The sequence below is a fragment of the Chlorocebus sabaeus genome, chromosome 1, assembly GCF_047675955.1.
Source record: "Chlorocebus sabaeus isolate Y175 chromosome 1, mChlSab1.0.hap1, whole genome shotgun sequence".
Lineage (NCBI taxonomy): Eukaryota > Metazoa > Chordata > Mammalia > Primates > Cercopithecidae > Chlorocebus > Chlorocebus sabaeus.
Genome location: NC_132904.1, coordinates 89483268 through 89506347, shown reverse-complemented (window position 1 = coordinate 89506347; position 23080 = coordinate 89483268). Strand labels below are relative to the sequence as shown.

Genomic DNA, 23080 nt, shown 5'->3' with positions numbered 1-23080 from the left:
ACAAAATTGCTAATGCTGAACACCTAATTCCCTTCTAGGAGTCTGGAAATTTAGTACATCCCAGGCAGAGCCTGACATGTGATCAGCCCCCAGTAAAAACCCTGAGTGCTGAGGGTTTTCTTTTTCTTTTTCTTTCCTTTTTGAGACAGAGTCTCACTCTGTCGCCTAGACTGGAGTGCAGTGGTGCAATCTTGGCTCACTGCAACCTCCGCTTCCTGCGTTCAAGTGATTCTCATGCCTCAGCTTCCCAAGTAGTTGAAATTACAGGCACCCGCCACCATGCCTGGCTGATTTTTGCATTTTTATTAGAGATGGGGTTTCACCATGTTGGCCAGGCTGGTCTCGAACTCCTGACCTCAGGTGATTTGTCAGCCTCAGCCTCCTAAAGTGCTGGGATTACAGGCATGAGCCACTGCACTCAGTGCTGGGTGCTGAGTCTCTAATGAGCTTCCCTGGTTGGCAACATTTCACGTGTTGTCACAACTTGTTGCTGGGGGGAATTAAGCATGTCCTGTGTGACTCCACTGAGAGAGGACCCTTGGAAACTTGTTCCCCTTGGACTTTGCATAGCATGTGCCTTTCTTTTTGCTGATTTTGCTTGGTTTCCTTTCATTGTACTAAATCATATCTGTGAGTATGACTATGTGCTGAGTCTTGTAAATCGTCCTAGTGAATTATCAAACCTAGGAATAGTCTTGGGGACCCCGACCCAGGGAAGGAAGAAAAAAGTGACCTTTCTTTAGATAATTATTTCCAAGCTAGGAGCCAACCCTTTTAACCTAATGAAACAACAGAGAATGAAGATAGACATAAAATGCTTTTTTCTTTTCCGCTCCCCATAAGAGATCAATGCTATTTAATTTTTTTTTTTTTTTTTTTTTTTTTTTTTTTTTTTTGGGACAGGGTCTCGCTCTGTCAACCAGGCTAGAATGCAATGGCATGAACATGGCTAACTGCAGCCTTGAATTCCTGGGCTCAAGCAGTCCTCCCACCTTAGCCTTCTGAATAGCTAGGACTACAAGCATATGCCACCATACCTGGCTAATTTTTTTTTTTTTTTTTAAGTTTTTGCAGACATGGAGTCTTGCTGTGTTGCTCAGGTTGCTCTAACTCCTGGCCTCAAGTGATCCTCCTGCCTTGGCCTCCCAAAGTATTGGGATTACAGGCATAAGCCACTGCACCCAGCCAATCAATGTTATTTCTTAATTGACACCTCTGAATTGCTCTATCATTTCTGAGGCATGGATGGAGATTTATGATAATTCTCTTTCTGCTAAGGGTGGCCACATGAAAGACATAGACATCAATATTTTCCTGATGCTTAATTTATGAACACATCACTGTGGTGTGAGGTTCAAAGGCAGGAGACTTCCAGCATTTTCAACACTTGCCCCTCTAAATCTTTCTCACTGAAGTTGCCAAATTTACTAAAATTAGGTAGGTTTTAAGAGGACAAGGAAATTTATCTGGAGACATCATTGATTAGTTTTTCAATTAAAAACATTTAACCAAGGCCACATAGGTACTGGGAATCTGGGATACAAAGAAAAGACATGACTCCATCTCAAAGGGTTACTAGTGTATAGGGGAGCCTGGGTGTGCTGGAGTTCGCTCACACTGGCTTGTGAGAGCTGACTGTTAGACTCTCAGGAATTTTGTAAGCTAATTCCTATTACTTTGGTAGCCTGAAATCAGCCATGATCAGAGTATTTATACAATGGAAATCGGCAGAGGCAACAAATTGGTGCTCTACCTCTTTCAGATGTTTGTGAAACATTTACCTGAGGGAACAGACAAGCATCTAGAGGACTGCAGTGCAGTGAGTACTGCCAAAGATCAGCTCTGGAAATCAACATAGATTTCAAGCAAAGAGTATGTAGCTAGGGGCCATTCCCCAGTTCTAGGATGCTGGTTGGGTGGGGTAGGTGGAGCTCTGCTGCTCGCACAGGCAGGGACACACTGTGGTGGCCAGCGGGGTCCACGGAGAGGTCTTTCCTTGCTTATGCACAGACCAAAGAGGCAAGGTAGAGGGCATTCCTCCCTTTCTGGAGTTCTTCCTGGTCCCAGGCTAACTCCTTGTGATGTCACTTTTTCTGTAAATTACAATTAACCCTTGCACACCATGGGGGTTACGGGCACCAACCCACTCATAGTAAAAACCCATGCATAACTTTTGACTCCAAAACTTAACTACTAATAGCCCACTGTTGACTAGAAGCCTGACCTGTACCATAAACAGTCGATTAACACATATTTTGTACGTTACATGTATGATATTCCGTATTCTTACAACAAAATGAGCCAGAGAAAAGAAAATGTTATTAAGAAGATCCTAAGGAAGAGAAAACATATTTACTATTCATTCAGTGGAAGTTGATCACTATATAGGTCTTCATCATCATTGTCTTCACATTGAGTAGACTGAAGAGGAGGATGAAAAGGAGCGGACGGTCTTGCTGTCTCGGGGGTGGCAGAGGCAGAAGAAAATCTGCATTTAAGTGTACCTGTGCAGTTCAAACCTGCCTTGTTCAAGGTCAGCTGTATCAATTTGAGCCCTACTCCCTGTCTCTAACCTCTTCTATGTATATTTTAACAGACCTCACTCCATAGGGAATATTTTCTGGAGCTTTTTGGAGGAAAGCTCAAGTGCCAATTGTGCCCCAAACTTTTGGAAAAAAACTTTTTTTTTTTTTTTTTTTTTTTTTTTTTGAGGGATAGGAGTGCTGGAGCTGTTGTCTAGAAGAGGTGGGGATGTGCTTAGATTTCCACAGATGTAGGACTTGATTATCTTTATTTGTTCAAGCCTCCAGCACTCTTTTCAATTTTCTCACCAGGGAAAAAATCTCACAAGGTGTGTGCTCAGTAAGAAGTTACATAAGATGGCCGGGCGCGGTGGCTCAAGCCTGTAATCCCAGCACTTTGGGAGGTCGAGACGGGCGGATCATGAGGTCAGGAGATCGAGACCATCCTGGCTAACACAGTGAAACCCCGTCTCTACTAAAAAATACAAAAACCAAAAACAACAACAACAAAAAAAACCAGCCGGGCAAGGTGGCGGGCGCCTGTAGTCCCAGCTACTTGGGAGGCTGAGGCAGGAGAATGGCGTAAACCTGGGAGGCAGAGCTTGTAGTGAGCTGAGATCCAGCCACTGCACTCCAGCCTGGGCGACAGAGCGAGACTCCGTTTCAAAAAAAAAAAAAAAAAAAAAAAAAAAAAGGAAGTTACATAAGATTTCAACATGTGTACCAGGACAGATGGAAGTTTTTCTGGACGTAAAAAGCCTCGGGGGGTCGGGGAAGCCACACTAACACAACAAAACTAAAACATCCCTTTCAGACTAGAGACCCCTCTCTTTCAGGGGTAGACTAGGGCTAAAGAGCTTTGTTCTGTACCACGTCTTTCTACCATGCCCTGTGGAATATGCCCTCCTAAACACCATGTGAGCAATGAATTAAAGTTAAAGATAAAGAAAAGGAAACACTTAAAAAGAGTCAACACAATTGCTAGTTTCATTTTTTTCTTTTTACTTGAAAACTTGTTTTAACCATCAAATTTTGGCAGTTACAAACCTGTACACTGTTGTAGTTTTTTGTTGTTGTTGTTGTTGTTGTTTCTTTTTTTTTTTTTGGCTGTCTCTTTTTTGTTTGCTTTTGTTTTGTTTTTTTCTTTTCTTTTTTCTTTTCCTTTTTTTTTTTTTTTTTTTTTTTTTTTTTTTTTAAGAAAAAGAACACAAGACTGAATACTGCCACCAGCAATATATGCAGGAACAATCCATTTTCTTAAGGGACAAAATCCACTCTAAGTGTTAGCTTTCCCCTTTGCATAAGGTTTGGTGTGTGATGTGTGTGCAAGTTGAGGTGGATGTGCGTGTGTATGAAGGAATGACATACCTCATTGTGACTCTGAAATTGCATAAAAATAAAACACTTAATAACTGGGCAAAACACATTCATTTTTTACAAATGTCAATAAAAACATTTTTCTTGAAAACAGAGAAAGTTAAATGAAAACAGTAAGAACCAAAGAAAGGTTACAGTACATTTTGAAATGAGTAAAAAACATCATATTCAAATCTAAAATCCTTTTTTGTGTGCGTGTAGTTACCTCAAAAGTTTGCAGACCAACAGCGTGGATGACTCACAATTATATTCGACCCCCCAAATTAAAGCATCCTGATAGGCATCAAATATAGTATCTACAAAAGCCTGGAAAATTGAAACCATTTATATACAATTTTATAAACATTTTAAACACCAAAACATACATCTTTTACAAACCAGCCTGTTTGCAACAGGCAAATGTACAAGACAATCTCTCTGATACAGTGCTTAAAAAGAACTGCTTCCATTTCCAAACACATTTGCCACTCCCAAAATGCAGTAGTGTGGGCTCATAAGATTGTTAAATAGTAGCAATTCAGGTATTTGTTTGCCAGAAGTGTACTACAGTACATACTAATCGGTCCAAACACGCTCCAAATGACTACGATTCTCAAGTGCATTCTAAACATTAGAAGAGACTAATTATGGCCTTTGTGTATTATTACCTACTTTAATTATTGCTTTTCATTATTACATAAGGAAAGAAATATCATATTCTTTTCCTATCTCTTAGCCAGCTGGCTAAATATTAACTGATGACAGACCCACAAATGGTGACTTTAAACCCCAGCATTACACAACCAGAAGCTCAAAGACATTGTGGATTTTCATCAGAATAATGTGCAGTTGAACACTGTGGGACACAAACCAGCAAAAACACATAACCACCTTCTCACAGAGCACACAAAATGATGACACGGAATAAATGCCTCTTCAAATCTCCATTTCCCATGGTTTGAAACTAAAAACATAAAACATTAAAGCCTAACCACTTTAGCAATACCTGTGCACTGGGAAGGCAGCGGAGTGAAGAGCCAGACAATTACCTGGACAATCCATGCAAAATGAACACTAGATCTTCCTGAATTACTTCACATAAAACTGTTTTCTGGATCTTTAATAATTTATTTTGATAATCTCTTTTCTCAATTCCCCTGACTTTGATGATGCAAACATAGCATCAGTGTGGGTAGGGTGGGGTGGGAAGTAAGTAGGAGAGGACTGATGGTAGATATGTTCTACTTGCTTTTTTTCCAGAATGTGCTAGTAATTTCCAAGGAAATTTCCAGGCACATTCCACAAACTAGTTCCCCTTTCCAGGCTTTCACATTGATTCTCTAATTGGACGAACCTCAAAGCATGGACCACCTACTCATGTTACTAAGTCTTTTACATGGCATTTCATGAATAGGCAGGTCAAGGGTACATGGAAAGCTGGCATAGACTAGAACGCAGCAGCAAAATATTCATAGAGGAAAGGGAATAAACGAAGCATGCACTTTATTCACCTTTTACTACCCTCAAGTTCTTGCTTACTATATGACGAGCACCAAGAGTCTAGCTATTCTCAACCTAACCAGAATGTGTGCAATACTAGTAAAGTGCCTACAACAGATTATGGGAAATGGCTTCCAGGAGGTGGCACATACATGTTAGAAAAATGAGAAGGACACCAATTGATTTAAATATTTTCCACATGGTTCATCATGGTGGAGGGGGTAGGACAAAGAGTAGCCAGTGTTGGTGGGAAGAAAAAAATGCAAAACCAAAACCAAAAATGCAACCAGTAGGTAACAGTATAATCAAAGTTTCACTACAACTGATGACTGGTCTGAGCTGAACTCTGTAATTATCATTTCATCCCTATTATACAAACATTCATTTGGCAAAAGCAGCATTTCGATGAATGTCTACAGAAATGTGTGTGAATTCTATAACCCCTCTGCCTAGAGGGGCTGCAAGGAAACATAAGATCAACTGGCTTCCAGAAAAATATTCTCCATGAATTTCCTTTTATAGCATATTCCAAAGAAAGAATGGTGGAAGTCAGAAGGTCCATCAGAACCAGGTGGCTCCCATGCTCAAGGCAGTGTAGGGGTGAACAATATTATGTAAGAAGAATATTGGCCAGATGGATGGGTTCTAGTCCTTGTTAAGCTAATTAACTTCCTCTGTGAGCTTGGGAAGTCCCTTCCCTTCTCTGGGTATGTCTCCTCTTTGATAAAATAAGGAGTTTGGACTAGCAAATAGGACTCTTCCAGCTGTTTTGAATCAGTGGTCATCCCCACCTAGTAGCATCTTGGCCTGATTGCAAAGCATTTCATAATCTACAGGGAAATCTAACTTTCCAAAAAGTGAAGAGATAGCATGTGTTTAAAGATAATGAATCAAAACATAATACACGCTTGCCTGGTATATATTTAGCTGCAGAGCTATTCTGCAGAAAATCAGGGGACAATATCCCAAAGAAAGAGATATTTTACATAGATGACAGCAAAGGGTGGGCACAATTTTCTTCGGTGGCTTCATGACTGCATTAGGATCTATTTATTCTTTCATTACTGTGTCAGTCAGGCATTCTCCCTTGAAGAGATGCTGTGTAAGCAGTAGTGACTCATCGGCATTAATCTCATTCTAATATTTCCTGGGGGCAAGAAATGAATTGTTGGTTTTACTTTGATGGTTTTTATGTCATTGCATTACTTAAAGTGTAGCAGTGACTCTATTCTAGGCCATTAGTTTGACATTTTTTTCCATGACTCTTGCAAATGTGCTTCTTACATAAGAAAAATACCAAAGACTTTATTATCGAAAGCAGCCTTAGTGAAATTCATTTATTTCAAGACCACAGTGTGGATAATGCCTCCATGAGTAGGTCTGACCAAGAGACAGGCAGAGAAAGGCTGAAAAACCTGTGAAGTGTATCCACTTACTTAGAAAGTTTGGGAATGAAAAAGGATTTTCTTTTTTTTTGCATAAACTTTCAGAAACACTGACTCATAAAAAAGAAGTAAGTGGATTAAATGCAATTGAAATAACTAAAAATATGTCTGAGTGAATAATGCACAGACTCGGGACAGTACAAGTTACACACCAATGCCATATGTCATCAGAAACTGTGGACACAGATTTGCTCATTAAGCAGATAGTGCAAATATGCATATATTTACCATGGCCACTGCACAGGCGGCCATCATCTGATTGAAGCAAAAGAGGAAAGTCATTCAACTTATCAACTTTAAGTTTTGAGGACTAGATTTTTATATTTCCAGTGGAATGATTCTCCTGTTAATTTTGGAAATCATGGCCAAAGCCCACAGATGAGAAGGGAATCCCAGGGTGTAATCAAACATTACACATTTTAAAAACAGAGGTTAGTTCTGGAAAATTATAAGAAAATACTGTTTTTAAAAAGCACAGTTTTGGGCTGAGTACGGTGGCTCATGCCTGTAATCCCAGCACTTTGGGAGGCCACAGCAGGCAGATCATGAGGTCAGGAGTTCGAGACCAGCCTGGTCAACATGGTGAAACCCCATCTCTACTAAAACTACAAAAAATTAGCTGGGTGTGGTGGCACACACCTGTAATCCCAGCTACTTGGGAGGCTGAGGCAGGAGAATCGCTTGAACCCAGGAGCCGAGATTGCACCATTGCACTCCAGCCTAGGTGACAGAGCAAGACTCTGTCTCGAGGAAAAAAAAAAAAAAAAAAAGCACAATTTTGCTTTATTGGCAGCACCAAAATAAAGTTAACTGAACCAGAGTAAAATATGGCATTTGATGTTTCTCTAACACCATCGAGAGCAGAGAAATTGAAAGGTATGCCATGCTCGCTGACAGAATTTTCAACGTGGTCCATTTCCCAAAACCTTCACATTAGCTTTCCTCAAGAGCAGCCTTACTGAGTGCAAGCACATATTTGTACATAGGCCCAGACAGACACGCACTATTATAATTTATACACAATAACTAGTCTACTTTCTTCTTTTCTTAACATAATTGTATTTATAATGGTGACGCTACTGATTTCAAGTAACAGACACCTTTCCTCTGCATTATCAAGAATTGTGATTATCTAGGCTGCAAACTTTGAAGGTATCGTTTTTTCTTTTTTTTCCTCCCTGAATTTGTGAGTTTTGCTTAAACTCCTAAAAATATCTCATTGTAGAGAACCTATACGAACAAAGCCAACTTCTGTAGCAATGTTAGATTTACCGACTGGAATATTTACCAGAAAACACAAAACCAACCAGATAATCACATTCTTTCTAATGTTCAAACAATTCCAACTTCCTCCCCCACCCACCAAATGGATCCCAAAAGCCTCACATTGCTCTTCATTGATACCCTTCTCAAAGATCATAAAACCCAACTATATTAGATTGGATGCTTAACACAAGCAAACAGAAATAACTGAGCATACTAAACATGTTATTCAAACCTAATTTTATAGCTGAAAATTGGGCAGCTTATCAAAAAAATAGAGTTGATTTAAAAGGCTTCAGCCCATTTTCTGGTTTGTTTAATATTTGTTTCTCTTTTCTTTCGCCTAAGAGACTAACTTTTCCAACAATCATTACTACTATTTTCATTTCATTGGCTCAAAATTACATGCAACAATGCCTCTTTGATTGTTGCCAGTTTTTAATACTGCAAGGACCGACGCTGTAACACTTTCCAGGGTACAACACTGCACAAAGCCATACAAGACTGGCTATATAACTTAGTGGGTGAAATAATTTTTCTCTCTTTGCATTTTTAGCCGTGAACACAGGTACCTCCATCAAGGATTACCAGACACCTCTCAAAAACAATTTCTGAGCCTTTCATTTTCACCCAACTGGAATCAAGCTTGCTTGTTGGGACAGTATGACTTGTGAAGAAGTTTCTAGTGGAAAAATACCATATTCCCTTCTCTTTCCACAGACGATGCTCCACTGGGACACAAGCCCAGCCAATCAGCTTCCACTTTTCTGTAACAAACAGGGTGAACTACCCAAGATGTGGTATCTACACTTGAGTCTGGTGCTGAGTCTCCACAAAGGGAATGTGAAGGCTGGCGAGGCTGAGCTCTCCTACGCTCTCGTAGTCACTCATGGCTACTTCGGAATTGTCAAAGCCGCAGTTGGCTGACACATCTGAGGATGAGGTGCCTCTGGAATTGTGCAAGGACAGAGACACGCTGTCTGCTGGGCCTGTGGGCTCTGTGCCCTGGTTCATGCTCACAGCAAAAGTACTAAATTCACAGCTGGCAGGCGGGCCCACCAAATCCGTTTCATTGGGGAATGGGTGAGGAGGGAGGTACTGGCTAGGATGGAACTGGGGCCTTCTCCTGCAGTCCGGGCTCAGTGTGCTGGCCAGGGAGACAGGCTGGGAGGGTGGCAGGGCCTCATATTGGTCCGGGAAGTCCTCCGGGAGAGGGGGAGGCAGCTGGTCCTGACTCAAGAACTCCTCTTCATGAGGGGGTGGGTATTCATTGTCAATGTCATAACCACCAAGGTAGTAATCACTCTCCAGCTCCCGTGTGCTCCCCTGGTGTGCAGACCCTCCATCCTGGTTCTCATAGTTGGGCACTTCCTCTATGTCCGACAGGCGGGCCCCTGGCATCCAGTCAGAGGTGTCCCAGTGATAGGCTGCAAGAGAAAAACCATGACAGTTAATTTCCTCTAGACTGGAGTTGGCGCATGGCTGGGAAAGGAGCAGGGGAGGGACCTGACATGCAATTTTTAGCATCCAAGAGACCCTAAGAAGCTTCTTACAAGGGTCTATGGGGCCAGTCATGCTTTGGCCTGCGGAGAACAAGGCGATGGCAACTCTGACAGGTTGACACCCGGTTGCTGCAGAGCCTCACACTCAGCCATGCCGTGAGATGAAGAGCGAGGGCACGCCAAGGAGACAGTTCCAGGACCCCTGAGCACTGTCCCCACTCCCTCTTCCTAGTCACATGCTATTGCAGAGCGAGACTGGCAACGTGCTTGCAGAGAGGTCCATCAGCTGTGCTGTGGACCACAGGAGGCAGGAAGGTGTGCAGGCAAATGGGTGAAACACACGCACAGAGGATGAGGCTAGGAGGGGAATGCTGTTGGAGCTTTCACCTCCAATACTGAGCGCACGAGACACCTGAGACATGCAAAATTCAGATCAGGGCAGAGGGACAGGAACAGGGTAAGAATGAACTCAGCAATTCAAAACACACAAATAAAAGTTATGCTAGGTTTGCGGCACAGTCACCTCGGTTGTAGTTCTGTCCTTGGTCCATGACAGACACTGTTTAAATACAAAGTGAAAAGTAAAACTGACAATCCAAACCACATGAAGAGGGATAAAACAGAACATTTGAAATGACTTTAAAAAACATGCTCCTAAAGGCCTATGGGCTATGAATAAGTTTAGCCTTTTTAATTTCTTCCCATTGTTACTTAGGAAAAAAACAAAGCAAAACAAAACAGATAAATCACATTTATGCCAGGCCCTGATTTTATTAAGTTTCTAATAAAAGTTACCTGGTTGAAATAAGTATCCGTAATATTGCAGCTCTGAATGATTTCTTAAGGATTCCCAGCTCATAGTAGGAGCTCAATGAACACATGTTGAATATAAAGGTAAATTTAGTATTAATCTGGATTGCAACTAATTGGGTGCTCTTCTCCTGAAAGGGATTTTATAAAGAGAGTACCCCATATTTTTTTAAAATAAATTATGAACTAGGTTTTTTTTTTTTTTTCAAAATTGTAAAACAGATCCATAGAGAAATACCCCACATCTCATCGGAAACCAGCTGTTCATTGCCCACTCTGTGGCCAATCCATTAAAATCACTCCTAGTCCAAAGTAACATGGAAGCAAAATTTCAAGAAATGCTATGGAAGAAAAAAAGTAAATACCTTCATTCTCTATAGTGTCAACTACATTGTTGACAAGCTGAATGACAGTCACTATGGAGGCTTGTGGTCAGGAAAAGAAGATCGGAGGGAGGGGAAGGACAGCTTCAGGTTAGTTGTGTATTTTAAACACGCCTTAACTTATTTTAACAACAACAACAACAACAACAACAACAACAATGAAGGTGCAGCATGCAAACACCCAAAGCCTCCCCACAATCTGTTAGGGAGTGTATCAGTGGACACCTTTATCTAGAGGGTCCCGGGATTTGTGGAATGGAAGAGAAATGGCAGCAAATCCAAGGCCAGTCCTCCTGAAAGGCAGGATCGGTCATGATTGCTGGGTCATAAACTCACCCCTCATGACTTAGCAAAATCAATTTAGGAAGGCAGCGGCTCATCAAGCTCATGCTAATTTCTCATTAGCAACTCCCAAAGACTCTCAGAGGAAGACCTCACTATTCCCGGGGATAATTATTTGTTGGTCAGTCATGCTGCTCTGAACCAAATGCCAGTGATAGAGGATAACCTTTGCAGGGCTGATGGCTTCACGGTCACATAATGCCACTGATGGCCCAGAACGACCCAAGGCCTAGCTTCCACCAGTAAGGTGTGGACAGAAGTCAGCATTTGGCCTCTCAAATAGTTAGAATAGAGAAGGAGATATCTGTGGTCTATAAGGGTTGCCTTAATGCTCAGTACAACAGCTTGTGGAGAGGTGATCAGGCTTAAAATCAGTTTGATGAAAGTTCCTAACACCACCTGCCTCATTTGGGACCAACTTGGAATGTTAAGCATAAAAAGGCAAGAGTGTGATCCTCAGGGTGCACACAGCAGAGTCCAGGAGAACAGTTAACCAGGCATCATTGTTGGATCTGCTGCCTGGAGTCTGGACTGTCTACGTTCTTAGGTGCTTCTATATAAAGTGCAAACTAGCCACAGCTTTTCTTCTGGCTAGGGAAGAGGAAAAGAGGATACATCAAGGCATACAGATCTGGGGGTGTGTCTTTGACCTTCCGATAATGGTCAGAAAAAATCCACTGTTACACGATTTGTTGTCCCAGCAGACAGATACACTGAAGGCATCTGCACTTCTCAGAAGTGCCAGCATTTGAAAGTGGTGATGAAAATAGGCTCTTTTACTTCCATGATTGCTTCTATGGTCTTGGAGCTCACCTGTTTCTGTATTTGCCTTGGAGGCAAGGGCTATGCATTTTTCATTTTGTACTCTGGGTAAAGGACTCAGCACATGGAAAAAATTCAGCAAGGATTTATAGATTGAATGATTACATAAATTAATAAGTATCCATTTGTTGCTAGTTGCTGACAAATGGGAAAATGACCTAAGGTAAGGCTGCTTGTCTCTATGGATGACTGTTTGAAATTATTCTTGGTTTACCCAGCGCATTGAAAACACTCACTGTTTTATGACTGTTCCTGCTTCCCTCCCCTGCCTTGGGGAGAACAACCCATCCTCTGAAGCTGGTTCCTCAGCTCAGAAAACCCAGTCCAGCATTAGCACCCTCTCCATAACCATAAGTTCACGAGAGGTAGAAGTAGCAGCTTTGGAGTGTCAACAAAGTCTGTGAACCATGAGAAATTGCATGCAACATTTTGGGTGTATGTGCATTTTTCTAAGGAGCTGCCTCATAGTTTTTAATAAATTCTCCAAAAGCCCATAACTCAAATGATTATAAGGGGGATTCAATTGAATGAAGATTCCACTGGTTCTATTAGAAGGTTTTTGTCTCTGAACTAATTTCTAATGATGGGCATGTTGGATATATAGTGAAGAGGGAAGAGATCGTTGGTAAAATAAAAAAAGAAATAAATTACTCTGTCTGCTAGAGAATATCATTTGGGATGAAGTAGTTCCACCACGAACCAAATCAAAGAGGACTCACTACTGGAGGCCCAGGGTAACTTCATCAACCCCTGATACAGATCTCTGGGCCTGCCCACAGTGACAGCTCAATGGGGGCTCCTTTGGCAATGACATCCAACAATGGAGTAAACCAGGAACCTGGTGAACATGCTCAAAAGTCCATGAACAGGTTGAGAAACAAAGCCAGTCACACCACCCTCCTCCCAACCACGGTCTTTCAGAACAGGAAGCAGAACCCACCCAGTCCGAACAAATCTGATGACTTCTTACCATTATCGTCACCAGAATCTGACTGGAAGGAGCTGAGGGATTGAACTTCAGAGTTGCTGCCTTTATTACTACCTGCAAAGCAGGTCACTTCTCCTGGGTCATCAACCGCTTTGTCTTCGTGGACAGCCAAAGAGAAAGCAGAAATTACACTGGTTACCTTGTGCCTATTTCCTCCTGCCCACCACCCTCCCAGCTAGTTCACTTCTTGAGGCTCTTTCATTTGATTAGAGAAAATAATTTAGCTCCACAATACAAAATTGATTGTGCCATTGGGGGCAAAGGTCTGTCAATCAAGTGATTTACATTATGGATTTGAAACCCTTAGCCTATAATAAATGAGCTTCCAAACAGCTGACAGCCAAAAGTAGCTGTTCCTTCCTCAAAGTGAAGCAACTGAGTGAAGAGTAAAAGGAGGATGAAGTGGCTGCATTGCTCTTTGCCATTCAGAGTTAATTTACATCATTTACATGAACTGATGAGGTGTCAACACCAGGTTAAATGAGATTACTTTTAAAATAAATATTTTATAGGCAAGAATGCCTTTACATTTATCCTAACTTCCATCTCTGGACAGTGAGTGGAGTTTTCAGCTTTGCCTTCTAGAGGGCAGTGTTGTATCATTTTTGGGAGTGACCATGTTCTACACCCTGTGTCAGGTAGGAGGGCTGGCAGTGGTGTGGATATGCCCTTATCCATATATGTCCTCCTTCTTTACTGTACAAAGACAGCCAGAAACACACAGATGCACGTGCATGCGCGCGCGCACACACACACACACCCACACCAGGGCTACTTTCTTATTTGATGGACTAAAGGAAGCAATAAAAACAGCCTATACCTTGAGGTTGTCAAATGCAAAATGAATTAGTAGCCCAGAAACTGTCTCACCAGCTAACTCTGCCTTGCTTAACAAAGAAGGAAATGTATTCAATACAACCCAACAAGACTTTGGGGGGAAATGTGAGTTTTGGCCTGAAGTGAATTCTGGAAATAAAGCTGTCACATCAGGAAGGGAGGAGGGCAGTGATCACCAGGAAGAGCTGCAAATCATCATGTAACGCAATGGTACAAAGAGATGCAGACTTGTGATTAAGGGAACATTTGTTCCTCTCTGTGGCCACAGAAATCACGTTTCTTCCAAAAAGGGCGATGTTAGGAACAGGCATGGTGGCTCTGCATCTGCTGTCAGAGGCTGAGGCCACAGGAGTTGGCTAAACAACCGATATAAGTGGAGAGATATGCCAGGGAGACACTCACCTCCTAACAGCCACATTGCAGAAAATATGAGGATGAGCTTCAAAAAAGCACAAGGTGTGCACAAGCCTAACCCTGAACACAAGGAAGGAAATGACAAATAATCCACTCTGCTGAATGAAGTGCTGAGCGTAAAACTCCTTTCTCCACTCCTTCATTTATTCAACTCCCCCCTTTTTTATTGCTAAATAAAAAAGAACCTATTAGCTATTGGATTGGCAAGATTATAGTAAAGTCTAACTCAACAGATAATTTGAGAGTGAATATATTTATGACTGAAATTCAAGAGCAACTGCTTAAAATATATGTGTCTACAGAAAGATGGAATCAGCAGATAGCATGTTGGGGCAGCACTAGAATAGAAAGAATTCATCCTTGGCCCTCTGCTATCACCAAGAAATCCTCTTTCTCTAATACCGCTCTCCTTCCTTCCTACCAAAGCTCCCAAGAACAGTGCTGGTAAGAGCACAGGTTTTAATCCCGACTTCTCCTTTGCTAGTTAGGTGCCCTCAGGTGAGTATTTCACCCATTGAATGGAGTTTTTTCCTCCATGGAATGATGGCCTGGTAATGGTACCAACATGGGGGCACTGTGATGGTTTAAGGAGATGATGCAACACACAGCAGTGTGCCTCACATTCACCTGCTGCCCTGACTTTCTCATCAAACCTCTTGGTTCTCAACCCTTGCATTCTGGCTTCTGCCTTGATGGCTCTACTGAGAGGCACTTGAGATGCTAAGACTCCTCTCATCATCAAGCTCACTCTACATCTATTTTAGCCTGTGTCCTCCTTGGCAGTTTCACAGTAGTCAATACTAATGACCTTACTGACATTCTCTTGGCTTCTGGACAGGGGCCATTTCCTTTTCCCTTTTCTTTCTTTGTTGGAAAGTGTTTGTCTCCTTGCCTGGCTCCTCCCCTTCTGCCCAAAGCCCACATGCAGTCATCTACAGGGTTCTTTTGGAGGCCTGGTTTGACCATCCTCTCTGTTCTTGTTCCCTTGGTAAGTTCACCCTCCTACAGAGTCCACCATCCTACATGCAGATGTCGTTCAAACTTTCACTTCTAACCTTGACCTCTCACCTGAATAACAGAGGCAGACATCTCTCGGGTAACCCTTTATGTGTACTCTACACTGAGCTTCTTCCTGTTCCTGGGAGGCCATCTCCAAAGTGTCCTACTGAAATCTTATTCATATCAGTAGGAATACTCCCTTCCTCCATGAAGAAAACCTTTATCTCCCTGGCTGCCCATGGTCTCTAGTTCCATCTGAAACCTTTCTGCTCCCTGCTTCTCCCTCAACATATGCCACAGTACTATAACCATAGCCTTCCATAGCCTTCTAGGACACAGCTACTACTGGGATATAAAGCCATTTGTCCTGATGAAGTTATAGGTTACAGCAAAGATTCCTTTAGTCTCCTTGTGATGGATACTAACAGCAGGGAAAACAATCTCTCACATAGATGTTCACAGAGACTACCTAAGTTGCTCTCTGCTTTCTTCCCTCTTTGGGAAGAAAGCCTGTTCAATTTCTTCTCCTAGGATCAGCCAGAGCCAGCTTTAAAAAATGTGAATTAGATCATGCCAGTCACTTAGTTAAAAACCTGCAATAGTGTTGCTGTTAAAATGCAAGCACCAACTGCACCGACCTCCTCTGTGCTCTTCTACACACCAAGCTTCTTCCCATCCCAGGACTTTTGCACCTGTGGCTCTTCCCTGTGCCTAGAATGTTGCTGTATGAGACCAAGTGAAGGGGCAACCACCACCGTCTGGCTCAGACCACCTTTCTGCCTTGTGGATCCCCCTCTTGTTTCATGGTCTCTACATTCCAGCCAAGAAGAAATGACTTGCTTTTCTTCTGATCACATGGGTCCCCCCTACAGTGGAATATCCTCCTTTCCCCAGACTCTTTAACTCATCACGGTCCAACTGAAGTGCCCCTCTGCTTCTCTCAAGTCTTCATTCTAAAGACCGGGAATACTCTCTTCTTCCAACTTTCCAGAGTGCACTTCTGGACATCACTGACGTGGCTTTTTGCACTTTGTACATAGGCCCAGAAACACACACTATTATAATTTATACACAATAACTAGTCTACTTTCTTCTTTTCTTTTGCACTTTGACCAGTGGCCCGCTATTGTGAGAAGAGGATGGGTTTTGGAGCCTGGAAGACTTGGGTTGGGGTACGATTGCCTCTAACTAGCTGCCTGACCTTGGGCTCATGATGTTACCCTCTCTGAGCTTCATTTCTCCCATCTGTAAATGGGAATCGGAACCAAGTCAGTTTTCCAGAGCCTGTGTGAACACTCCACTCCAGCACGTCATAGCGAATGCTCTGCCCACAGGGTCTCTCTCCCTTCCCTCAGCGCCCTCGCACAACGCCCCCTGCAGGTTCCCTGTAAGCACAGAGGGGTGAGCATTACCACTTCCTACTCACTCTCAGTTCCCGCGTCCCAGCCATTCTTCCGGATGGAGTCGCAGTCGGAGCGGCAGGGTGACACGGCGGGGAGGTTGGGGGCCACGCTGCACACGACCACGCCCCGCCGGGCTGTCAGGATGCGGGGCGACTCGGGGTGAAACGTGGTCATCTCCTGGTGCTCGCCTCCCAGCCCGTCCACGATCTTATCCAGGTTGCTCCTGGAGTCGCTCTGGAAGCAGGGTGTGTAGGCCATGGGGCGCACGGGGACCTGCGGGGGCCCCACCTCCTGGTAGACGTTGCGGCCGTCCCCGCTGCCGCGCAGGTTCCGGAACGGGATGCCATTGCTCTTGTTGAGCAGGGCTGCGGTGGCCGGGTCCTGCACTAGCGTGATGTTGTTGCGGGAGTAGTTCTTGCGGAAGACCTTCTTGCGGAAGACGATGAAGAGGACCACCAGGATGAAGATGACGAAGAGGACCACGGCAATGCCGATGAGTTCCTCCTTCCCCACGTAGGAGTGGCCAGCCTGGATATTGGGCACCACCACGGGGCGCAGCCCGCAGTACTGGCCCACGTAGCCCGGCGTGCAGTTGCAGAGGAAGGAGCCAAACACGTTCACACAGGAGCCTCCGTTCTCACACTCCTCTCGTTCGCACTCATTGATGTCCTCCTCACACCTGCGGCGACACAGAAGCCCCTCCCCACCGTCAGGACCTGTGCACACACGATGGGATACTGGAGCTCGAGAAAACACAGACATCTTTAAAAGAAAATGATGCACCTAAAGGGTACAGATGAAGCAGGACAAAGATGGTTGGTGGGGGCGGGGAGGGGAGGGGAAACTAATTTAGGCATTTATATGGCCACTGTGGTCCCCAAATCGTCACTTTGCGTTAAGGTGTTCCTTCCAACCCAATCTCTCCCAGGTCTTCCTTTCCTACCTGGGTTGGGGAAAGGAAGAGACTGAGGTGGGAGAGGAGAGGAGGAGAAAGAGAAAGAATAACAGATGCTATTGAAAAGGTACTGGTCTCCAAATCCGCGGGAGGAGATGCATCTCAGAATTTAAAATTGTGCAATTTTAGCAAGGACATGCAGCACATATCTTTCACGTTATGTAAAATACTCCTCCCCCTCACAGAAACTGGTGCTGGCCGTAGTATCCCATAATCAAAAATACCAGTGTTTCTGCAGTGAAACATATGGATATTCACACTAAATGAGAGAAATAAAGAGTAGAAAGAGACTTAGAACAGTTTTGAACAGGTTTTGCCACCCAATTAGTTTGCCACTAACATACTCCAAACCCTTTAAGTTCGCAGAGCTTTTGGGATTGTAGAATTGCAGACAAAGAGCTGTGAATCTATATATTGGTTATAGGTTTTCCCCCAGAGGAAAGTCTTTGGTTCTGACATTTTCCTCTAATGGCTACGGTAATTTTTGGTCCCTTTGGGAAGCTGGGGGATGCAGGGGGTGGGTGGGTGGAGGGTTACATGTCTTCAACATTCTGTGCTTATGTTAAAGGCTAATACTCATGTAGATTTTTAGGAAAAATGACTAAAGCATTCTAACAAAAAATAATTAAATCAATTTTATTCTCTTTAAAGCAATCCATGGCTCACTTTGAGCATAATTATAAGGCAAGTGTTTCAGTCTTATTCTTTCTTAGCTTAATAATATTTGAGAACATAGACCTTCTTTTTCACTTTTCTCTATTTTAGCAATTGTTCTGATATGTTCATTTAAAAGGTCCGATCACCTATATTTTTGGTAATCTACCTTTTAAAATGTACCCAAATGGCCCTAATTTGAACAGATAGAGGTGAGGTCAGCCGGAAATTTGTCAGAATCACAGAGTATTTAAAACTAAATGCCGCTTTATTACTTTAAATTACATCCAACGATTCAAAGTCAGCTAAGTATTTCCTGGTAAAGTCCTCGGGAGATTTGCTCTAATGAATACATAAAACTGATCTGTAATTAGAATATCACTTGCTTGAGATTACATATATATGCTTCTAAAACGATCAAGGATGGCTGAAAGTGGCATTTTACTAGGAATTTAAAATGGTCTCTTTCCTTTTGGCAAACATTTAATTTATTTATTTCTTAGGGAAAGAAAGGTTTGCAAAGGGAAGGTAAGTTTCAGTTTCTCAGAATGATCAAAAAACAATAGGCAGTAGAGTCCAGTTAATGGATTCTGCGGAAATGGGTAGTGTGTCTGCCTCAGAATTATAATAGAAATATTAGGTGGCCTAGATGACTTTCTTTTCTCCTAGTTACAAACTACATAGTAATCATACACAATTTTGAAGATACAGGGAAACATAAAGTAGAAAATATGAATTACTCATGACCCTACTACCCAGAAATAATTCCTATTAACATTTTAGTCACCTGTAAGCACTCCTTATATGTCTCGTGCAGATGTTAACCCTTTGCCTTTACTATTAGTGGCAAATATTTTATCTTCGTTAATTGCTTACTGGTTTGTTGCAGCAATAAAGAACAATGTAGAGAAAGACACTTATATAATCTCACTTACGTGACTCCAGTGAGCCCAGCTTTACAATTGCAGATGAAAGTGTTTCCTATTGGATCGCAGGATCCTCCATTCCGGCAGGGGTTTGGGAAGCAGGCTGTAATCTCAGATTCACAGTTTCTCCCCGTAAACTGTGAGAGACAGGTACACTGATAGCCTGGGGAAACAGAGGACCTCATAAGCCACGGATGCCCCTGCTAGGGCTGAGTGCTTGGACTCAGCTACAATATGTCCTCCTAATTCTTTGTTGAACTGTATCATAGGAAGGGCCCAAATTCCAAAGGTGGATAGCAAATTGATTGTTTGAAACATCTTGCCACTAAAATGCCAAGTTGCAGTTTGGATTTCCTGCTAGCCCACAAAAATTCACCTAATTAACCACATAACACGAATGCTAGTGAGAATTGTAAGACCTTCCCAAGGGACAGATTTCAAGAGCAGAATCCAAGATGGGGAGGAAGATGTTTTCTCCCCGACACTATTATTGCACAAGGCAGATGCTTCCAGATAGGAGTGGTTTACTATTGATACCACGCTACCTCCTTTCCTGAGTCACTGTCCTATCTCCTGTGCTCTTTCTCCTTAGCCAAGTACTGAAATCCCACCTGGAGAGGGAATGAGGGGAGAGCAGGTAAAATGATATTTCTCAACTCAAATGAACCCCAGATTGGCAAAGGCACAGGGAAGTGGAAAGAATTCCAGCCTTTGCCCAGCTCCCCTGGTCTGATCCTGATTTTTGCATTTTTTTCACTTTCTCCCCTCATAAGCTCACCATGCAGAAATTGCTAGTAATATAATATCCTCACTACAGAGAATATGAAATATCAGATGTGGAAAGAGGCATTATCGACCTCTCGAGATGCATTATCTCTCGAGATGGAAGGGATGAATAACCAGTAAGGGTGTTCTTTCTTCCCTCCTTTAAAAAAAAAAAACAAACCATAAGATTTGTTTTTTTAAATTACAGGTATACATGCACATAGTAAAGAGGAAGGTAGTTCTACAAGTTTTATTTTGTCCACCAGCAGTCTTCCCTCCCATTTACACTTCCTTCAAAGTAACCTGGGTGTTCCTTTTCGTATTTCAATATTTCCTTCCACAGTAGTTGACTATTTTGTGATTATTTTAGTGTTAGGCATTTTCTATTCGTTTTCCACTATGCTTTTTTAATTTCAAACCTTTAGCCTCACCACATAGGAATACCTCTTGTGCTGACCCAATCTCACAATATATTGTAGTATTGTAATTTTGGTTAAGTCAATGATCAGTGTTTGCATTATGATGACAATGAAATGTTATCTGCAGCTAAGTCCTGTAGTAAGCTCGATTATATTTTTATATTCATGCATAACTTGTTTTCCCTAGAGTTAAAAAATATCCAGTGTTTTCGCTTGCTTATTTCTGAATGTTGATTGTTGATTTAACTAGAAACTCTTCATCAATCAGGTCTCTCTGAGTTTAGTTGTCTCTGCTTCCTTGTATTTTCATCCCCTGAATTAGTCTCTCCTGAGGCCCTCTGACTGGCTCCACCCTGAATGTTGCCCTCTGGCCCTGCTTTCCTGCTCTCCCATGTTGGATCTGGTGAGTCCTGTATCACCTGTCTGCCTATTTCTTGGTTTACTCTCTCATTTCACTAGAACACATTCCACAGTTACTTCCTCCAAAAGGGCTTATAGGAAGGAAATCTGGTGACACTTTGCATAGCTGAACATGTCTTTACTTCACCCTGACACCTCTTTGACAGTTAGGTTGTGTAAAAAATTATAAGCAATCCCTCCATGTTGCTTTTGAGAAATCCAAAGTCATTTTGGTTCTTGGAGTTTGTATGTAATTTCCCCCCCTCCGCCTTGAACATCTTGGAGGATCTGTTTGCCTCCAATTTTCTGAGATTTTGCAGTGATGTACTTTATATGAGTTTACTTTCAGCCAATACTGGGTACTCAGTGGGCTCTTGCAATCTGGAAATTTTTGTGTTTTCACTTTGGGAAAATTTCTTTTATTATTTTGTTTGTAATTTATTTTCCTTTGTTTTCTCTATTCTGTTTTTATGGAACTTCTATTTTTTGGATCTCAGATCTCCTGGACCTTCCTCTAATTTTATTTTTTCTCTCTTATATTACATCTCTGTGAGGTTTTGCTTTACTTTTTGTGAGAGTTTCTTATCTCCTTCACTTTTATTGAGATTTTCATTAATTTGTCATTTTCCAAGAACTTTTTTTGTGCACTGAGTTTTTATTTTATTTTTTTTCACATGTAACATCCTGCTTCTAGGTTGTGGTTACAGTATCTTCTCTTATCTGTCTGAGGATATTAATAATACTTTTATGAAGTTTTCTCCCTGCAGTTTTTTCCAAGTTGCTTTTCTTTGTTTCTTTGTTTTGGTCTCTGTGATATTTGATTTTATGTGTCAACTTGGGTAGCCTATTGATAGCCAGATATTTGGTCAAACACTAGTCTAGATGTTGCAATGAAGGTATTTGGGTATTTGTGGATGTTATCAATTTATTTATTTATTTCTATTTTTAGCTGTCAGTCTCATTGGGTATGATAAAATTTATAATCAGTTACCTTTAAATGAAATATATTACTCTCCATAATTTGGGTGGGCCTCATTATTCAGTTCAAGGACTTATGAAGAAAGAATCCTGCCTCAAGACTGTAACATGGAAGAAATTTTACCTGAATTTCCCGCCTGCTGGCTTACTCTGCAGATTTTGAATTCAAGACTGAAAAATCAACTCTTACATGAATTTTCAACCAGCCAGCCTGCTCACACAATCACGAGCCAATTCTTTGAAATCAGTGTCTCTCCACATTTATGTATGTGCACATGCTCATGTATATACACAAATGGTCTCTGCCTTATGATTGTTCAACTTATGATTTTTTGACTTTATGAAGGTGTGAAAGCAATATATATTCTGTAGAAATGTGTTTCAGGTAGGCTAGGCTAAGCTATAATGTTTGGTAGGTTAGGTGTATTAGATGCATTTTTTACTTAAGATATTTCCAACTTATGACGAGTTTATTGAGATATAACCCCATCATAAGTTGAGGAGTAGCTGCATATATCTCCTATTGCTTCTGCTTCTCTGAAGAACTCTAATACATTTTCTATCTTCCAAATGAGAGGATTTCTTTACTTGTAACCATTGCTTATTAGTTCGCATTGAAGAGTATAGCAATAGAAAACTAGAAATCTGATGAGAAGCTCTGAGCACATTAATGGGGCTCAGCAACTGTGAAACTGAGTCAGTAGCTTTGGCATGGTCATTTTCCCTAGTAACGGCTCATCTTATCATCTGCTCAGAGGGAAGGTAAAGGCCTGGTTTCTAACACTGGGAGGTTGGGTGGTGGCAGAGCAGGGGTGGTTGTGAGTCTCAGCATCCAATGAGCACATCATATTTACTTTAACCCCTGTATAGCACAGTGTCTGGCATGCTCCAGACCTGAGACCCTGCATTTCAACATCACCACACATAGCATCGGGGGAGCGATTGCCTGCTTGTGCAGAAGGAGGGTAGGAATCAGGATTGAATCCTGACTGCCTCTAAACTGTTTTGAGCAATTCTTATTTTAAGCTCTTTTCCCCATCTCTTCCCCTTCAGAAGTAACTGGTGCCTCCAGTTCCTGAGTCTTTGGGGATTCAGTCCCCTGAGTTTTTCGGAATTCAGTCCCTTGTACCAGCTGGAATCCAGGTCTCTAAGAGCTTCTTTTCTTTCTTTCTTCTTTACCACCTGTCTCTCTGCCTTCCACCTCCAAACTTGTGTTGGTGTTGTCTACTTCCCCATTCTCCTCACTTCTATGGGCTTATGACTCATATAAAAATAACTTTACTTCCATAGTAGTGGGGTTGCAACAGCAAGCTGCCACCCTTAACCTGAAGTGGCCAAAAAGGCTTTCCCCATATCTAAGACCTTTTGTAAGTACTGCAAGGAACCATTCTCACTCTT

At 42.2% G+C, this 23080-nt stretch overlaps 1 protein-coding gene across 4 annotated transcripts in view; it reads right to left on the bottom strand.

Annotated features, from left to right (window-relative positions):
- Window positions 1-3931: 3931 nt before the first annotated feature.
- Window positions 3932-23080, bottom strand: part of FAT3 (FAT atypical cadherin 3) — a 698441-nt gene continuing 679292 nt past the window's right edge. For 2 of the 4 annotated variants that reach the window (XM_073020268.1, XM_038005353.2), the window contains exons 23-28: window positions 19131-19284; window positions 16610-17265; window positions 12916-13029; window positions 10764-10823; window positions 10112-10147; window positions 3932-9513 (exon numbers count right to left, since the gene is read on the bottom strand). In XM_073020268.1, coding sequence (XP_072876369.1) covers window positions 8891-9513; window positions 10112-10147; window positions 10764-10823; window positions 12916-13029; window positions 16610-17265; window positions 19131-19284 — 1643 coding nt within the window. In that variant the 3' untranslated portion in view covers window positions 3932-8890. The remainder of the gene's footprint in view (window positions 9514-10111; window positions 10148-10763; window positions 10824-12915; window positions 13030-16609; window positions 17266-19130; window positions 19285-23080) is intronic. The other 2 variants (XM_073020270.1, XM_038005355.2) reach the window with 2 other exon arrangements.